General features: G+C 35.4%; 1 protein-coding gene and 2 long non-coding RNA genes across 3 annotated transcripts; 1 reads left to right on the top strand and 2 right to left on the bottom strand.

Moving 5' to 3' along the window:
* Positions 1-1,980: 1,980 nt before the first annotated feature.
* On the bottom strand, positions 1,981-3,049 carry LOC130052880 (uncharacterized). Its single transcript, XR_008801257.1, has 3 exons — positions 2,739-3,049; positions 2,458-2,610; positions 1,981-2,360 (listed from the first exon to the last, which is right to left on the bottom strand). It is a non-coding gene; the product is annotated as an uncharacterized LOC130052880 (long non-coding RNA).
* A 64-nt stretch (positions 3,050-3,113) lies between these two features.
* Positions 3,114-4,591, top strand: LOC130052879 (uncharacterized). The gene is made up of 2 exons (XR_008801256.1): positions 3,114-3,269; positions 3,739-4,591. It is a non-coding gene; the product is annotated as an uncharacterized LOC130052879 (long non-coding RNA).
* A 2,866-nt stretch (positions 4,592-7,457) lies between these two features.
* On the bottom strand, positions 7,458-12,168 carry LOC125665845 (uncharacterized). Its single transcript, XM_056159031.1, has 6 exons — positions 11,635-12,168; positions 11,168-11,423; positions 10,759-10,993; positions 8,801-10,560; positions 7,811-8,035; positions 7,458-7,670 (listed from the first exon to the last, which is right to left on the bottom strand). The coding sequence occupies exons 1-5, from the start codon at positions 12,006-12,008 to the stop codon at positions 7,964-7,966; spliced, it is 2,697 nt and encodes an 898-aa protein (XP_056015006.1). The 5' UTR covers positions 12,009-12,168; the 3' UTR covers positions 7,458-7,670; positions 7,811-7,963.
* Positions 12,169-16,238: the final 4,070 nt, after the last annotated feature.

The raw sequence follows: 16,238 nt of genomic DNA, 5'->3' as shown, positions 1-16,238 counted from the left end.
CAGGACTTTTAAGGATAATTTCCCCATTGAAAATACAGCAGGATATCCCAGGAAGTCCCAAGACAAAATCCCAGGATTTATCAGGATTGTCCTGAAAAGTCCTGCTTTTTTGAAACTGAGATTGACAAGGAATTAGAGGGACGGTATTGGCAGTGGGACATTTCAGGACTTTTAAGGATAATTTGAACACTTAAATTTGCCTTTTATAGTCCTGCAAAGTCTCACTTAATCCTGCAATCTGAAAGGGGAAAAAGTGGGATTATTCTGGACATGTCTTGGAAAGTCCCAGTAGACAGGACTGGGATTTTGCAGGATTTTATTGGATCTCCCTAAAAATCCTGCTTTTTGAGTTGATGCAGGACTCCTGGAAAGTCCCAATTTATCCTACTAACCTGTTTTGGTCTTTAACCCTACTGTGGAATAAAACTCGAGATCCAGGATATGTGATATCTTTTCTGTAAAAGTGGCAATTAAGAATGAAATTACGAATCAAAATGATAATCTGATAATAAAATTTATTTAACATACATATACATAAATTTCAGCAATACTTATATGAACTTCCAAAGCAAGTACTTTGAAAAGTTCATTTAAATTATGGCTGGGGTGAGCTAAAAAGCACTATTTCTTACGTAAACAAATAATTAAACAAGAGGTCCATGGGCCACATCGCTCACCTTAGTCATCTTGGTCCATATTTAAAGATTTCCCATATACTTGTATGTAAAACTTTTGTCCCTATAATGTGGCCAAAACCTATCCTTGGGGGCCACGATTCAGGGTTGTCACTAGAAAATATTGAAGACGAGTCCCGGTATCATGGTTTGTAAGCAGCTTGAGTCCCATGAAAATTTGACGAGTCCCATGAAAGTTGAATTAAAGAGTCATTTAGATTTTTCCTACACCTTTATTTATACCGAGTGAACACAAGCTAATGTCGTACCTCTTTTCACTTTCATCTTCAACAAATGACAAAAATCAGTTAATTTTCGTCTAGCCCATGCATAACAGTGCAGTGATCACTTTGTACACATGAAATTAAAAGTAATCATTCACAACTCGGTCTCATACAACTAATTGCCCATTGCAAACAGAATTACTTCCCCGAATCCTCTATCATCGATACAACCCTATTCAGTATTAAACAAAATTTTAATTAAATAATTATTGTGATAAAATAGATGCGTACTAATTTTGTTTGTAAAATGATGTAAAATCTACCAAAGTTTACAAACTACGCTACTTTCAATTCCAATAAAAATGGCTACCGGAAGACAAACATTTATAATTAAATATAGATCCTGATTTGTAAAAAAAAGAAAAAGAAACATATATAAATAACTGCCTGTGAGTGGCAAAATGTTTTTTTACTTTGTATCTAAATTTCAATATTATATTCTAATTTGCACCTAATTGACTGCACTAAACGCACAAGTCGGATTGGGACACTGTGAACTCGGTGGTATCATCTCGGTTCACATTAGAGCGTAACGTTTTACCTAGATTTTTTCCTATGAGTTTTAATTAATACACAAATCAGGGCTTCTAAGTAAAATTATGATTTTTACTCAGAGTCCGAGACACGTCTGCAGGACTCGCCATATCAGACAAACCCCAATGAAATTTCTGTGATCCTATTCTTGCGTTAGTGACAACCCTTTTACAAACTTGAGTCTACACTATGTCGGGAAACTTTCATGTAAATCTCAGCTTTTCTGGCCAAGTGTTTCTTGAGAAGACAATTTTCATAAAGATTTTCCCTGTATATTTGTAAGTAAAACTTTGATCCCCTATTGAGACCCAATCCAACCCCCCCCCCCAAACCCCCGGTCATTGGTTTTAACAAACTTGAATCTGTACTATGTCAGGAGGCTTTCATGTAAATTTCAGCTTCTCTGTCCCAGTGGTTCTTAAAAGATTTTTGAATGACCCACCGTATTTTTGCGATTATCTCCCCTTTGAAGGGGCATGTCCCTTCATTTGAACAAACTTGAAAGCCTTTCACCCAAGGGTGCTTTGTGTCACTTAGTTTGGTTGAAATTGACCCAGTGGTTCTGGAGAAGATGAAAATGTGAAAAGTTTTCGCCGACGACAGACAACGAACAAATTTTGATCAGAAAAGCTCACTTGAACCTTCGGCCCAGGTGAGCTAAAAAAAAAATTTTAAACAGGTATTATCAAATTGTCCCTGAAGTTGAATTTTGTTTATCTTGATGTCACGGGTAACCTGGTTCAAAGATCTATTTCTTCGACTCGTGGGTGGGGGAAGGTGGCTCCAGACCTAAACAACTTGAGACGGTCTCTCATCTTGTTTCTAACTTCTTTGAGGGCCATCTCTGGATTTTTCTCTGGTACAGAGGCTTAAAAGATAGCATAATGAATTATTTGAGAGGTTGCATAACAGGTTTTGTAAATGAACATCATGCAAAATTTAAAATATCTATTGTATATATGCACCTTCTGCATCGTCTTCCCTTTTATCTAAGCCATCTTTGGTCTCACGGGCGTTTTCCTGTCACACTGCATGATGTCGGTTCATCCACTGAAAACAGTGCCTTATTAAGTCACTTGATGATATTCTAAATTCATAACTATCTCTTCAAGTCCATGCTACAATGAAAGAGAACAAGTACTAGATAAACATATTGGAAACAGGATGATAATTTGTTAAGGTGTGACAATTCCACTAGACTACCAAAAAAGACGAATTATTACAAACCAAAAGTAAAAATACTAACCAGCAACGCCGTGTATTTTGAACAACTAGGCCTATCCCCCAGTTTCTGAGTGTAAGGTGAATCCTATATTCCTATCTGGAATCCATTCCATGCTTGATTGCATACTGATTCTGTTGAATGTTCTCCATCCTTGCGAATATTTCCCTGACTTCGCGCCCAGAAAGGAACATTGAAAAAAAAGCGCTTTGATCACTTGCGTGAACGTCAGGTCGTACACTGACTGACTCGTCCCCAGGTCAACACGTAACCAAAAGACGATCAGTAAAAAGTTATACAATCGACCAGTGGAAACCCAGTGTATAAGACTTCATATACATACATATGATATATTTTATACATGATATATCTTATATCGAATTAGAACGGGGAGAAGAAAAAAACACGACAAGCTTCGTACATTGTACAAGTTGACCGAAACGACATCACCGGAAGTTACAACTTTCAAAGAAGTCATTTATGATTTAAAGATTTGTGAATGGAAATCAATAACATCGGAATGAAAAAGGACTACGGGGTAACGGATGACACTCTGTAAGTACCATATGCTTATTTTGTTTACGTTTGTAAATGATTACATGCATTGGAAAAATACACGCTTGATCGCTGGACCACTCGAAATTCCTCGATACAATCATTCTATTTACAGCTTAACATATCAAAACAAACTACTCTTTTTTTTAACGTAAACCATTGACTGGTTCGATCTAGATGGAAAGGGTATAATCACCAGAACATTGTATCATGGATATCCATCATTATGATTCTGTTTCGATCAGTTGACCTTGTTCTGTAATTATTACTGCTTCGTAAAATAACTACGGACAGTACGGTTACAAAATTTAGCATGGCAAGCTGATTGTATCCATCAGTGATAATTTATTGCTATTTGCACCTCAAAACATTGATGTGTCAAAGAAACTTTTCTAAATATAAAATTTTTAATCAGTGTCTTGAAAATTAAGTTTCTTCATTAATAATTTGTAATTAATTATTATTGCAGGAGATTGAGAACCCAAAAGGTACATGCTGTGCAAGAAAGATGTAAACATGCGAATTCCTAAATGTACTAAATATTAAAACATCAACTGCAATCTTCAGTGGTGACATCCAAAAGTTGATATGCCATTGGTACTTCAAGTGATACGACCGTGACATTGGAAAATCCTTTTAACTTATCATCACTTGAGCCTGAATTGCAATCCTTTTGATACAGACATTTTTTTAAGTTCAGTTTTGAACATTAATGCAGCTGTGTCATCTCTGGAAATGGAAAAGCCTACCACAGAATCTGATGAATTTTTTAACATTCTTTCACAAAAAGGGATCTTCTTTATTTTGAAGAAGGTAGCCCAGGAACTGGAAATCTGTTATCAAAATGATCTTAATAATACACTGGACAATATTCTAACCTTAAAAAAAACATGACAAACCCGATTGAACTCCTGTGATGAAGCATCTCAAAACTCAAATTATGGTAGTCTTTCAAGTGACATTGAGGATTTCAATAGTGCATTTGACAGTAAAGTGATTTTAATTCAAGTTCAGATTGTTGTCATTATAAATTTATAAGAAGTGTTCTCATAGCCAACATTTTTCAAGTCTACTTTTGATGAAATATAGTCTTTTCTATTACAACTTATTATGACATGATTGTTGTTGTATACATAAATGTTCTTATCCACGAATCATTCACTGTTCTTATAGGTTTTTTTTTAGCCTGAACTATGTAGCAATGACATGTCAAGGTAATCCAGAAAATGTAAAATCTTTTCTTTGATATGACAAGGATTTAATTTTGTAACAATTAATATCTAAAAGTCCTGTAACCCTCATTAAAGTCCTTTATAATCTGACTTTACTGGTTGTAAGATTTTGAGGGTAATTGCAAGACTTCTCTCTTTGTATACTTTTAATACAAAGTCCTGGAAAGCAATGTAAAGTCCTGCATTATCTTGAATGTATCAAGTATGAGATTTTTAGGGAATTTCTGGGACGATGTTTTCGTCTTCATTTTATAATAAAGTCCTGAAAAACACAAGAATGTCCTAGAAAAACCTGCTGCTATGAGAGTGGGACATTGTAAGACATTTAGGTAATAAATATGTCCTAGAAATTCTTGCAAAGTCACTCTTGATGTAAGTGGGATATTCCAGGACAAATGCAGAAACATGAAGTCCTGTATTATCCCACTGCATTAGGACATGGGAGAAGTGGGACTTCACAAGGAAGTCCCAGGACTTCCAGGGATATCCTTCAATTAAGCAAAAAAGTGGGATTTATTTTCAGAGGGGTACATTTCTATTATTCATGTTACATAAAATATGATTATATATTCCTTCTCGTCTCTTCAAGACGAAAAAAATGATGTAAAGATCTTTTAAATATCCTGAATAATAAAGTTTTAGGACATGAATATGTTTTTCTTATTTACCCTCCTAAAAGGGACATAATCTCAATAGGAATGTCAAGTATTTCAGGTGGCAAAATTTTTATTACTTGAGCTATGACATTGTGCTTTATATCATTTTCTTCGTCTCAAAAAGACGAGAAAGAATATGTAATTAAAATAAATGTAGGATGGATAATGAAAATTTTATGCCCTAAACCTTTTACAATTTGGACTTAGTCATTTTACAGCGAGTGATAAAAAATGCTTTTGGGGGCTCATTTCCTTATTTATTATCACACCTTAATGTTTCTTATCTCATTTTTTTCGTCTCAATGAGGCGAACCAGGTGATACCAAGTTCTTATTTCTAGCTTGATAAATAAAATTATGAGCCCCCAAAAGCATTTTCAGTCATTCGTCGGAAAAAGTCTAAGTCCCAAATCAGGTTATCTGGGGTCAACATTTTTATTATTCATGTTACATAAAATATGATTATATATTCCTTCTCGTCTCCTCAAGACGAAAACAATGATGTAAAGATCTTTTAAATATCCTGAATAATAAAGTTTTAGGACTTGAATATGTCTTTGTTATTTACCCTCCTAAAAGGGACATGATCTCAATAGGAATGTCAAGTATTTCAGGGAGTAAAAATCTTATTACTTGAGCTATGACATTGTGCTTTATATCATTTTCTTCGTCTCAAAAAGACGAGAAAGAACATGTAATCAAAATAAATGTAGGATGAAAAATGAAAATGTTATGCCCTAAACCTTTTACAATTTGGACTTAGTCATTTTACAGCGAGTGATAAAAAATGCTTTTGGGGGCTCATTTCCTTATTTATAATCACACCTTAATGTTTCTTATCTCATTGTTTTCGTCTCAATGAGGCGAATCAGGTTATATCAAGTTCATATTTCTAGCTTGATAAATATAATTATGAGCCCCCAAAAGCATTTTCAGTCATTTGTCTGAAAAAGTCTAAGTCCCAAATCAGGTTATCTGGGGTTAAAATCTTTATTATTCATGTTACATAAAATATGATTATATATTTCTTTTCGTCTCAAAAAGCCGAGAAAGACTATGGTAACAAAATATTTTTTGGATGACAAATACAGGACTGAGGGCTAACCCTAATTTTAAATCTCGCAGAGCTAGGGTTATGGCCCGTGCCTAGGTTTGGGGGTACCCTTTGGTCGGAAAAAAATATTTGATGGCATATTCTTTTTCGCCTCATTGAGACGAAGAAAATGGTATAAAGCTCAATGCCATAGCTCAATCAATGAAAATTTGGCTTTCAAAAATCTACTAATTTCCTTATAAGGCATAAGCCTTAATACTCTTATAAGGAAATTAATAGATTATTGGAAGCCATATTTTTATTTATTGAGCTATGATATTGAGTTTGATATCATTCTTTTCGTCTCAAAAAGGCGAAAAAGACTATGGTAACAAAATATTTTTTGGATGACAAATACAGGACTGAGGGCTAACCCTAATTTTAAATCTCGCAGAGCTAGGGTTATGGCCCGTGCCTAGGTTTGGGGGTACCCTTTGGTCGGAAAAAATATTTGATGGCATATTCTTTTTCGCCTCATTGAGACGAAGAAAATGGTATAAAGCTCAATGTCATAGCTCAATCAATGAAAATTTGGCTTTCAAAAATCTACTAATTTCCTTATAAGGCATAAGCCTAATACTCTTATAAGGAAATTAATAGATTATTGGAAGTCATATTTTCATTTATTGAGCTATGATATTGAGTTTGATATCATTCTCTTCGTCTCGAAAGGACGAGAAAGAATATGTAATTAAAATAAATGTAGGGTGGATAATGAAAATTTTATGCCCAAACCTTTTTCAATTTGGACTTAGTCATTTTACAGCGAGTGATAAAAAATGCTTTTGGGGGCTCATTTCCTTATTTATTATCCCATCTTAATGTTTCTTATATCATTTTTTCCCTCTCAATGGGGCGAAACAGGTTATATCAAGTTCATATTTCTAGCTTGATCAATAAGATGATGAGTCCCAAAAAGCATTTTAAGTTAATTGCCGAAAAAAGTCTAAGTCCAAAATCAAGTTTTCAAGAGTAGAATTTTCAATATTCAAGCTACAGCAGATCTGATTACATGTTCATTCTCGTCTTTTCAAGCCGTAAAAGATAATATAAAGATCTATTACATTACTTGAAAAATAGAGGTTTTTTTACTTTAATAGGATATTTCTTATTTCACCTGTTAGGCCAGCATTTTTTTATTTTTAGGTTTACGAACCCAAGAATTATTAAGTCCCAGAGGAGGAGGAAATAAAAAAAAAAAATCCATATTTTGATTCATTATCGACTTTATTCTGTAATGTACATTTATTTTCGCTGTTTCTTTGATGCTCGTGTAACCGGCTCCTTTCCACTGGCTACACAGTGGTTACAAATGGGACGAACAAGATAGTTCGACCTTAAATTGTTTATTTCATCGTTATCAGCCAAATCTTCGTCTTTGCCACAATGAAAACACACAGACTCAAACACCTGGGCAGTTCCTGTTATAAATAATGAACTATTTTGATATTATGTTTGTCATAAGTTACCAACTACCTCCATAGAGCATATATATTGTGAGGCTGTAGAATTGTAGACAATTTTCAAAATTCTCATAAAATGCATCAATTAAAATGAGTACCAGAATAGTACGTGGTCTCCATGGGGCTCTGACAATTCATCCCCTCCTTAACGATGATAATATCTTGGTAAGCACCACCAGGGAAAAGAGGGTTACCACATGAGTAAAGCAGCTCTTCCTTCACACGAGTGACTGCGGTTTCTTGCTCCCTAGTTAGTTTTGCAGCAGAATACACAACCCGTCTTTTTCCACAGTCATGGCAGACAACATAGTTGCGAACTTTGGCTATTAAATAAAAGAACAACATATGATGGATGAAATAAATAAAAACTTTACCATTTTTGATGTTACCAACATCGAAAATGGTAAAGAATATCAAATGAACTTGTTTTGAACACATTTTTTTTAAATATCAGATTGAACAACATTTATCAACTTAAAATGTACCCAGCAGAAGTTTAAACTTTGTTAACTGACACCATTTAAAATGATTTTCAAGTAAACATGTAACAAACCAGCAACAAGCATGGTCTTGAATTTTTTGTCTCTCTCTGTAAGTTCAGGTTTTTTGTGCAAAGAGGGTCTATCTGAATCTGATGTTTCAGTGCCATAAACTTCAGTAAATGGTTTGAATCTGCCATCACATCCCAATACTGGGTCAGGTAAGAAAGAAAGCTGTTCAAACACATCATGAGGAAGTCTAGGTGGGTTAATTGTGCAATATGAGCAGCAAGCATCCTTGCACTTCTTCAGCTGAAATTTATGATCCAGTGTCCTAGCCATATTATATTAGCAAGCAGGTAGAGTGTGCAATAGGAAAGTTAGTATACTAGCTGAGTATGAAAAAGCATGAAAGAATGAGTGTTCGTTACAAGATTAGTACATGCACTGTTTCTTTGATCAAGCTCAATTTAATGCATATCTAAGCTTCATAAATAATTAGGATACCAAAAGCTAGCAAGCTATTATTCTACGAAGGGACATTAACTAATACTTCACACCATTATATGTCATTTTAACATGCAAAAATTACAATGCATATTACCATACCTGAAAGGAATACTGGCGAAACCTTGCATGTGACTTCATGAATGCATGAACCATCCTAGATTTTTCAAAGTTTGAAATATCTTCTGTTTTGTAGTCTTGATCGAGCACATGAATAATTTCAAGCAGATCTTTGATTTCTCCATCTGTTGCTGCACTGTGCACATGAGCAGGTTTTCCTTTTAGTTTAAGTTTCTGAAATCGTTCAGAAATAATAGTGATAGGCTCCTGAATAGAATCTATATAGTCAGTTTTGAAATCTGGATTTTTCTCAGCATATCTTCGTATGGAAGCAAGTGATGTCAATCGCTTTGCTTGTAGCTCTCTTCCCTCAGACATGGCTGTACGACAAAGGGCGGTATTCTGCAATGCAATATTCAAAATTGACATCATCCTCTCTGCAGGATTATTATAGCTTTGGTTTGGGGCTGTTCTAACACAGACTAGCAAGTCTAAATCCAAACTCATAAATTCCAGCAAAGCAGCAACTTGAACAGAGCGAAATGTTGTCCTGTGGTCAGGACCACCATCTGTATAACGGAAGAGTATTGGCTTATCCAAATTCACATCATCATGACTATGAAACTCCCGCAAAATGTTGATGGTTTCCATACCATGCCTAAATGGAGTGGAGCTCTGGAATACCTTGTCTTTCAGTGTAATATGTAAGGTTCCTGAATGAAATGAATCTCTGGAATTTTCAGGAATAGACACTTGAAAGCACACTGAAGGTACCATCCCAGCAATGCTGTAATCGTGATCGAGACAAAGTAGGCCTTTGCTATTGCTAATTGTCAGTCCTTGATGATGTGCCCTAACACCAGTGGAAACAGGTCGGTATGGTTCACCTATGGGTACGATTGCTTTATCATCAAGACACTGTATGTGAGCAAATTCCCTGTACTGGACGGCCATGTCTTTCAACATGTAGAACTGATGTAAGGCAAAGGATGCATCATCATGTTGTGCACGCAGCAATCGTTGCTGTACAGCATATTTAACATTGAATCTGCCGGTGTAGTTTGCTGCCGTTTTAGCCATTGGGTTAGATGGCATGAAATTCAGTCTGATCCAGGAATTTGAAGGAGTCGGATCACCTGGAGGAAGTCTTGCTTTCACTTGTTCTCGTAAATCATCAATAGAAATTGCAAATGGAAGATAGGATGTTGAATGCTGGCGGCGATCATCCACTGTTGAAACCTCCTCCAGTAACTTGGCAAGTTCATCCCAAAATGGTTGTAGCTTCGGGTCACAAGGACGGCCATTGTTTTTCCTAAGGTCCACTATTAAGTCTTCATCATCACTAGATAAAATAAACTTCAAGAATCGTTCATCAACAGCTGCAGTGGTTTGATTCTCTGCACAGTATTCAAAATTTGTAAGCTTGAAGAACATATTTCTCAGTTCATATGGTTTCAGATTCGGATATCTTTCAAAAAACTCTTTCCTTATTGCTCTGGTAGAAAACACAGGCATTTTGTCCTTAATGTGAGTCACTACTTCAAGTTCTTTTTCAGCACTTCTTTCATTTGCACATGGTATTTTCCATAAAAAAAGTGAATTGCCAATGTAGTTCCCAAAACTGATTGAAAACAATGATACTGGAAATGGTAACACGCTCTCTATCTTCATTCTCCATTTGCGCCTATCACTCACCTCACTAGGTTCAAAATTGTCTAATGGGACTGCTTCGTAAGTATCCAAGGTTTCAAGTTTTGAAATAAGGGATTTACAGTCAGTTGGTACAGACTGACCTGGATTACCTGAAATATTAAATATATTTAACAAATTTTGTTTGTGAGAAAATGATGAAAAATTGTCAGATGCCTTTTATTTATATATTAAAGAAATCTTTAGGCCTTCCTTGTATTGAAATTTCTTTGATGACACGTACATTGTACCATTATTTTGGCCCTTGCTATTCAAAACTTTGACCTTGTGATGATGTTTTAAATACTGACCCTCTATAGACTTTAAGGACCAATTGTCGTTGAGAGATCTAACAGGTGTAGGGGATGCATGGTTTTGGTTGGTACGCTCCTGCTGATTTGCTAGAAATTTATGGTATTTCTCCAATGCCTTGTACAGACCATTCACACATTTGTAAAATACTTGAAAGCGAGGATTCGTCCACCATGGATACATCAGTACCTCTGCTAAGGCATCTAGACTGGCCTTAAGTTCTGGCTCTTTCATCTGTAAAAACAATTTAGTCACTGTATGTTGTTGTTATCCTATTTCTAAATAAAATATTGAAGTATTTCAGTAAAAACTAAGACACCCTGGACATGTTTGTTATTTTTTTTTTTTTTTTTTCAAAACAATAATCCAAAATATCAAATATCATTTTCACATAGCAATCAAGTTTACCTGTACACCAACATATTTTTTATGACACTTTTTCAAATCTCTGTATCCACAAAAGTAGAGCTCGTCTGGGATCTTGCAGGATCTTTCCTTCATTTTGTCAAGAAAAGGGTCAATAAACCAAAGAGTTTCCACTAGAGTGTTGATGATCTTTGATCCAATATCCTGCTGTTGTCTACGAAAACCAACTTGAAAGGTATCCATACATTTCTGAAGAACATCATTATAGAGCTTGTCCTTATTGTTTGATGGTGTCCTTCTACAAAATTTTAACAAAAATTCAAAAACTTTGAAATAAAATTTCAAGAGGAACACTATAGCTATATACATGTAAAGTGAAAGTAGCTCAAAAAGAGGATTTGCTCGTACATTGCATTTTAATATTGCCGACTTTTAAAATTACATGGTTTTTTGTTGTTGTTGTTTTCTTTTTTTTTTTTTAGGGTTTTTATTACTTGATAAGAACTTACTTGGGTGGGGGCAGCCAGTCATAAACTCTGTTTACATCACGGAGCACATCAAAAGCATTTCGTTTAGTTGGTTCGGGAACTGCCTTGGCGTTGTTTTCATAGTATACCACTAAGTATCGCACCCCAAATGCAGCGACAGTATGCATTGGCATGTCGTTCGGTATTTGCATCGCATTTTCACTCTGCCTTGAATTTGCTTCATCTGGGTCAGTCTTAAAACCCTCAATTTTCACCAAATGCCTCATCTCACCAACATACCCCTGAACAACAAATTCCCCAGCAAGTTGGGTGTCCTCCGATCGAGCGAAAACTTTCCGAACGGCACTCCCGTCGATATATTTAATACTAAACCAGGCCATACACGTTTTCTCCATCAAAGCGCCATGTTTTCATCAACCGGAAATACGAGTTCGTAAATTCAAAATCTCGATCCCGATACAAATTTGACATCGGAAAGAAAAAAAATCCCAATTTTCTCAATTTTATTTTTTTTCTGAAAATTCGAAAAAGCGAGCGGCGGGTTTGTAAACCTAAAAATAAAAAAATGCTGGCCTTAATGTCAAAGTATATGTATAGATATTTGGGGGTCAACTTTTAATTTCTTAAGTTATATGAGTGTGCTTTATATCATCGTTTTCGTCTTAAAAAGACGAGAAAGAATATGTAATTAAAATAAATGTAGGATGAAAAATGAAAATTTTATGCCCTAAACCTTTTACAATTTGGACTTAGTCATTTTACAGCGAGTGATAAAAAATGCTTTTTGGGGTCATTTCCTTATTTATTATCACACCTTAATGTTTCTTATATCATGTTTTTCGTCTCAATGAGGCGAACCAGGTGATACCAAGTTCTTATTTCTAGCTTGATAAATAAAATTATGAGCCCCCAAAAGCATTTTCAGTCATTCGTTGGAAAAAGTCTAAGTCCCAAATCAGGTTATCTGGGGTCAACATTTTTATTATTCATGTTACATAAAATATGATTATATATTCCTTCTCGTCTCCTCAAGACGAAAAAAATGATGTAAAGATCTTTTAAATATCCTGAATAATAAAGTTTTAGGACATGAATATGTCTTTGTTATTTACCCTCCTAAAAGGGACATAATCTCAATAGGAATGTCAAGTATTTCAGGTGGCAAAATTTTTATTACTTGAGCTATGACATTGTGCTTTATATCATTTTTTTCGTCTTAAAAAGACGAGAAAGAATATGTAATTAAAATAAGTGTAGGATGGATAATGAAAATGTTATGCCCTAAACCTTTTACAATTTGGACTTAGTCATTTTACATCGAGTGATAAAAAAAAAGTCCCCCACACCAGCGTACTGGTGCAGAGGACAAGTTATTGGGAGAAAAAAAAAGTCCCCCACACCAGCGTACTGGTGCAGAGGAGAAGTTATTGGGAGAAAAACTATCTTTAACAGAAGACTTAGTGATATAAAGCAGTTCCTATTTGAGCTATATGTGCATTCCGGAGTCTAAAGTCCAAAATCAATTATGGCCACCTAAAATTAATATTCTTCAAGATACCCCAAATCTGATTGTATATTATTTGGGCCTCTTTTGAGACGAACAAATTGATATAAAGAACTTTGATGTACTACAATAAATAAAGAAAAAAAATTTTTGTGTCAGATTTTGCCACGCTCAATGAATTATATAGGAAATGCACAGTTTTTGGTATGTGAATTTTTTATTAACTACTCAATAGTAAAGTACCTTATATCCCCTTATTCGTCTCAATGAGACAAAGAGAATGATATCAACTTTGTTTAGCTAAGTCTATGTATAAGTAAACCACAGTCCAGAAATTGGTATTTTTCCCTCGTCGGAAAAACTCTAAGTCCAAATAACAAAGATTTTGGGGTGTAAAATCTTTATTTATCACCCTAGCAATTATTTGATGACATATTCTTTCTCGTCTCGTGAAGGCGAACAACATGATATAAGACACTATAGGATAGGACCATTAATAAATATTTGGTCCCCCAAAAGGTATGTATTCCCTATATAATTCATTGTGCGTGTCAGAATTTGCCACTTAGGTCATATTTTTTTTATTGATGGTCCTATCTCAAAGTTCTTTATATCATTTTGTTCGTCTCGTTGAGACGAAAAGAATGATATAAAGAACTTTGAGATAGCTTGATCAATGAAAGTTTTTCCTATTTGGCTTATATATGTCTCGGACGCTAAAGTCCAAAATCAATTATGGCCACCTAAAATTAATATTCTTCAAGATACCCCAAATCTGATTGTATATTATTTGGGCCTCTTTTGAGACGAACAAATTGATATAAAGAACTCTGATGTACTACAATAAATAAAGAAAAAAAATATTTTGTGTCAGATTTTGCCACGCTCAATGAATTATATAGGAAATGCACAGTTTTTGGGGGACCAAGTCTTTATTAATGCTCCTATCCCATGATATCTTATATCATTGTATTCGTCTCAACGAGACGAGAAAGAATATATAATCAAATAATAGCTAGGGTGATAAATAAAAATTTCGTCCCCCAAAAACTTGTGAATTTGGACTTAGATTTTTTTCGAGGAGTGAAAAATACAGGTTTTTGAGTTGTGGTTTTCTTATACATAGACCTAGCTATATGAAGTTGATACCATTCTCTTCGTCTCACTGAGACGAAGAAGATGATATAAGATACTTTAAGATAGAGTAATAAATAAAGATTTCACATCCGAAAAACTGTGCATTTTCCTGTATTTCTGTCGGCGTGGCCAAATTTCCCTCATCGGCCATATTCTTTTTATTTATTGCCCAATCTCAAAGTTCTTTATATCATTTTCTTCGTCTCAACGAGACAAACAAGAATATGTAATTATATTTCTGATAGGATAAGTATTGAGCGTTTTCTGACCGAATAAGTGAGATTTTCCTCGGTCTCCGGATTTCCCGGACTCTGCTCCGGATAGGGCGGGGGCATATAAAGGGAAACCCCCTCTCCAAGGTGGGAATAGGCTCCCCTTATGATACATACCCATAATAATGCTCAACACCCTCGTTAAAGGCCTCCACGGGGCGTGTGGCGGATTGTGACACGAAGTTTTTCCGATTTTGTCCGGATCATTTCCGGTCCGGGAGAGGAAATTTCCGAAAACCAAGACCATGGTCCGATAGCCCACCTCCAAGTCTCCCCATGTACCAAATTGCATTGAAAAATAATAACAACTACTATGTTTTTTAGAGGGCTGAATATGGCTATATTTTAACTAAAAAGCCCCACCCCCGGGGCGGGGGTGGGGGTAGAAAATCGAAAAAACCCCTCCGAGGTCGGACGAAGTTCCCCTAACCATATATACCCATACCAATACCCTAACCCATATAACGAGGCCTCCAGGGGGCGTGTGTCACAATCCGCCACGCCAGCGTGGCGAAATCCGCTACAAAAATGCTAAAGACGGCCCCTCTGCAACTCCTCCGTGCCCCATCCGTCTCTAGCACAAGCCACGTAGTTGTCTGAAAAGACATAATTATACTAAGTTTCATTTCCAACTTCACTGTAGAAATGTAATAAACGATCATACCCATATTATCATGTGGTTGATGACGCTATTCAAAGTCATTGGGGGATATAAGAATACGATGTTATACCTTTCCAAGGCTGAGATGCATAATGTATATGATATAATGTCAAGGGGGATAACTGTGTAATATAATCTGAAACACATTGTGGGAGAATTTAATCCCGACTATATTGTGGACTAAGTTTATGTTACCATTAATAGTCAAGAAATGTAAGTGCGATTCATACACAAGCGATATATGGACTTTGTAATAAAATATATCATTATATATCATTTACGAAAAGAGAGCTTGCAATCATATTGAAAAGGAAAAAATGCAGAGATAATTACATGTACAAATGTCATACACATATACGCGCGCGCACAGACGGGCTAAAATACATTTCTAACATTTCATATGAGCATTAAATAATAACCCAGGTACTGGTATTAAATTGCTGGGGAAAAAAGCAATAAATGAAATCATTTCCGATGCTGCTTTCTTTTCCACTAATTTTCCAACAATAAACAAATTTCATACAATTTGTCCATGAAAAAAACCCAACAAAAAACCGCACTTATCATGACAAAAACTGATGTGAAAAATGCATCCCACTGAACATGTTCTGAAGAATAGATAGTGTCTGTTTTTTCGCCTTCAGAAAGCCGCCATAAGAGGTGACAGTCACAGGTCTTTTGGACGAGACAGTGAAAATCGAGGTATTGTGTCACAGTGAGTATTACACTGTATGCGTAACACGATAAAAAAAAAACCACAGTAGCGGGCTGCAGTGTGGGTCATAGGTCAACATTGCGGGTTTTCACCTGATGTCGGGAAGCCTTGAAATGAGAGAAAGACGTTCCAAGGAAAAGCTTTCTTTTAAAAGTGCGTGATTTTTCGTTCTTGTTGTAACCAATACAACGTACACAGTTTTTCTTCAAACTCATTATATTACAGTTTGTGAATCAATCAGTCACCCATCGAGTAATTAAGATAGTTCGTTTATCCTATCTGGCACGCATCTATAACATTCCCAATTACCATTTTCTTCATGCATGATCATTTTTT

This window comes from Ostrea edulis, chromosome 3 (assembly GCF_947568905.1).
Source record: "Ostrea edulis chromosome 3, xbOstEdul1.1, whole genome shotgun sequence".
Taxonomy (NCBI): domain Eukaryota; kingdom Metazoa; phylum Mollusca; class Bivalvia; order Ostreida; family Ostreidae; genus Ostrea; species Ostrea edulis.
The sequence above is the reverse complement of the archived record's forward strand: the minus strand, read 5'-3'. Positions and strand labels throughout refer to the sequence as shown.

Bases quoted from the DNA above. Each gene is read 5' to 3' on its own strand.
- LOC125665845 (XM_056159031.1), bottom strand. From the start codon at position 12,008: ATGGAGAAAACGTGTATGGCCTGGTTTAGTATTAAATATATCGACGGG. The intron at 11,424-11,634 runs GTAAGTTCTTAT...AAAATTTTGTAG, and splicing joins GACTGGCTGCCCCCACCCAA to AAGGACACCATCAAACAATA. The intron at 10,994-11,167 runs GTAAACTTGATT...TTGTTTTTACAG, and splicing joins AAAAATATGTTGGTGTACAG to ATGAAAGAGCCAGAACTTAA.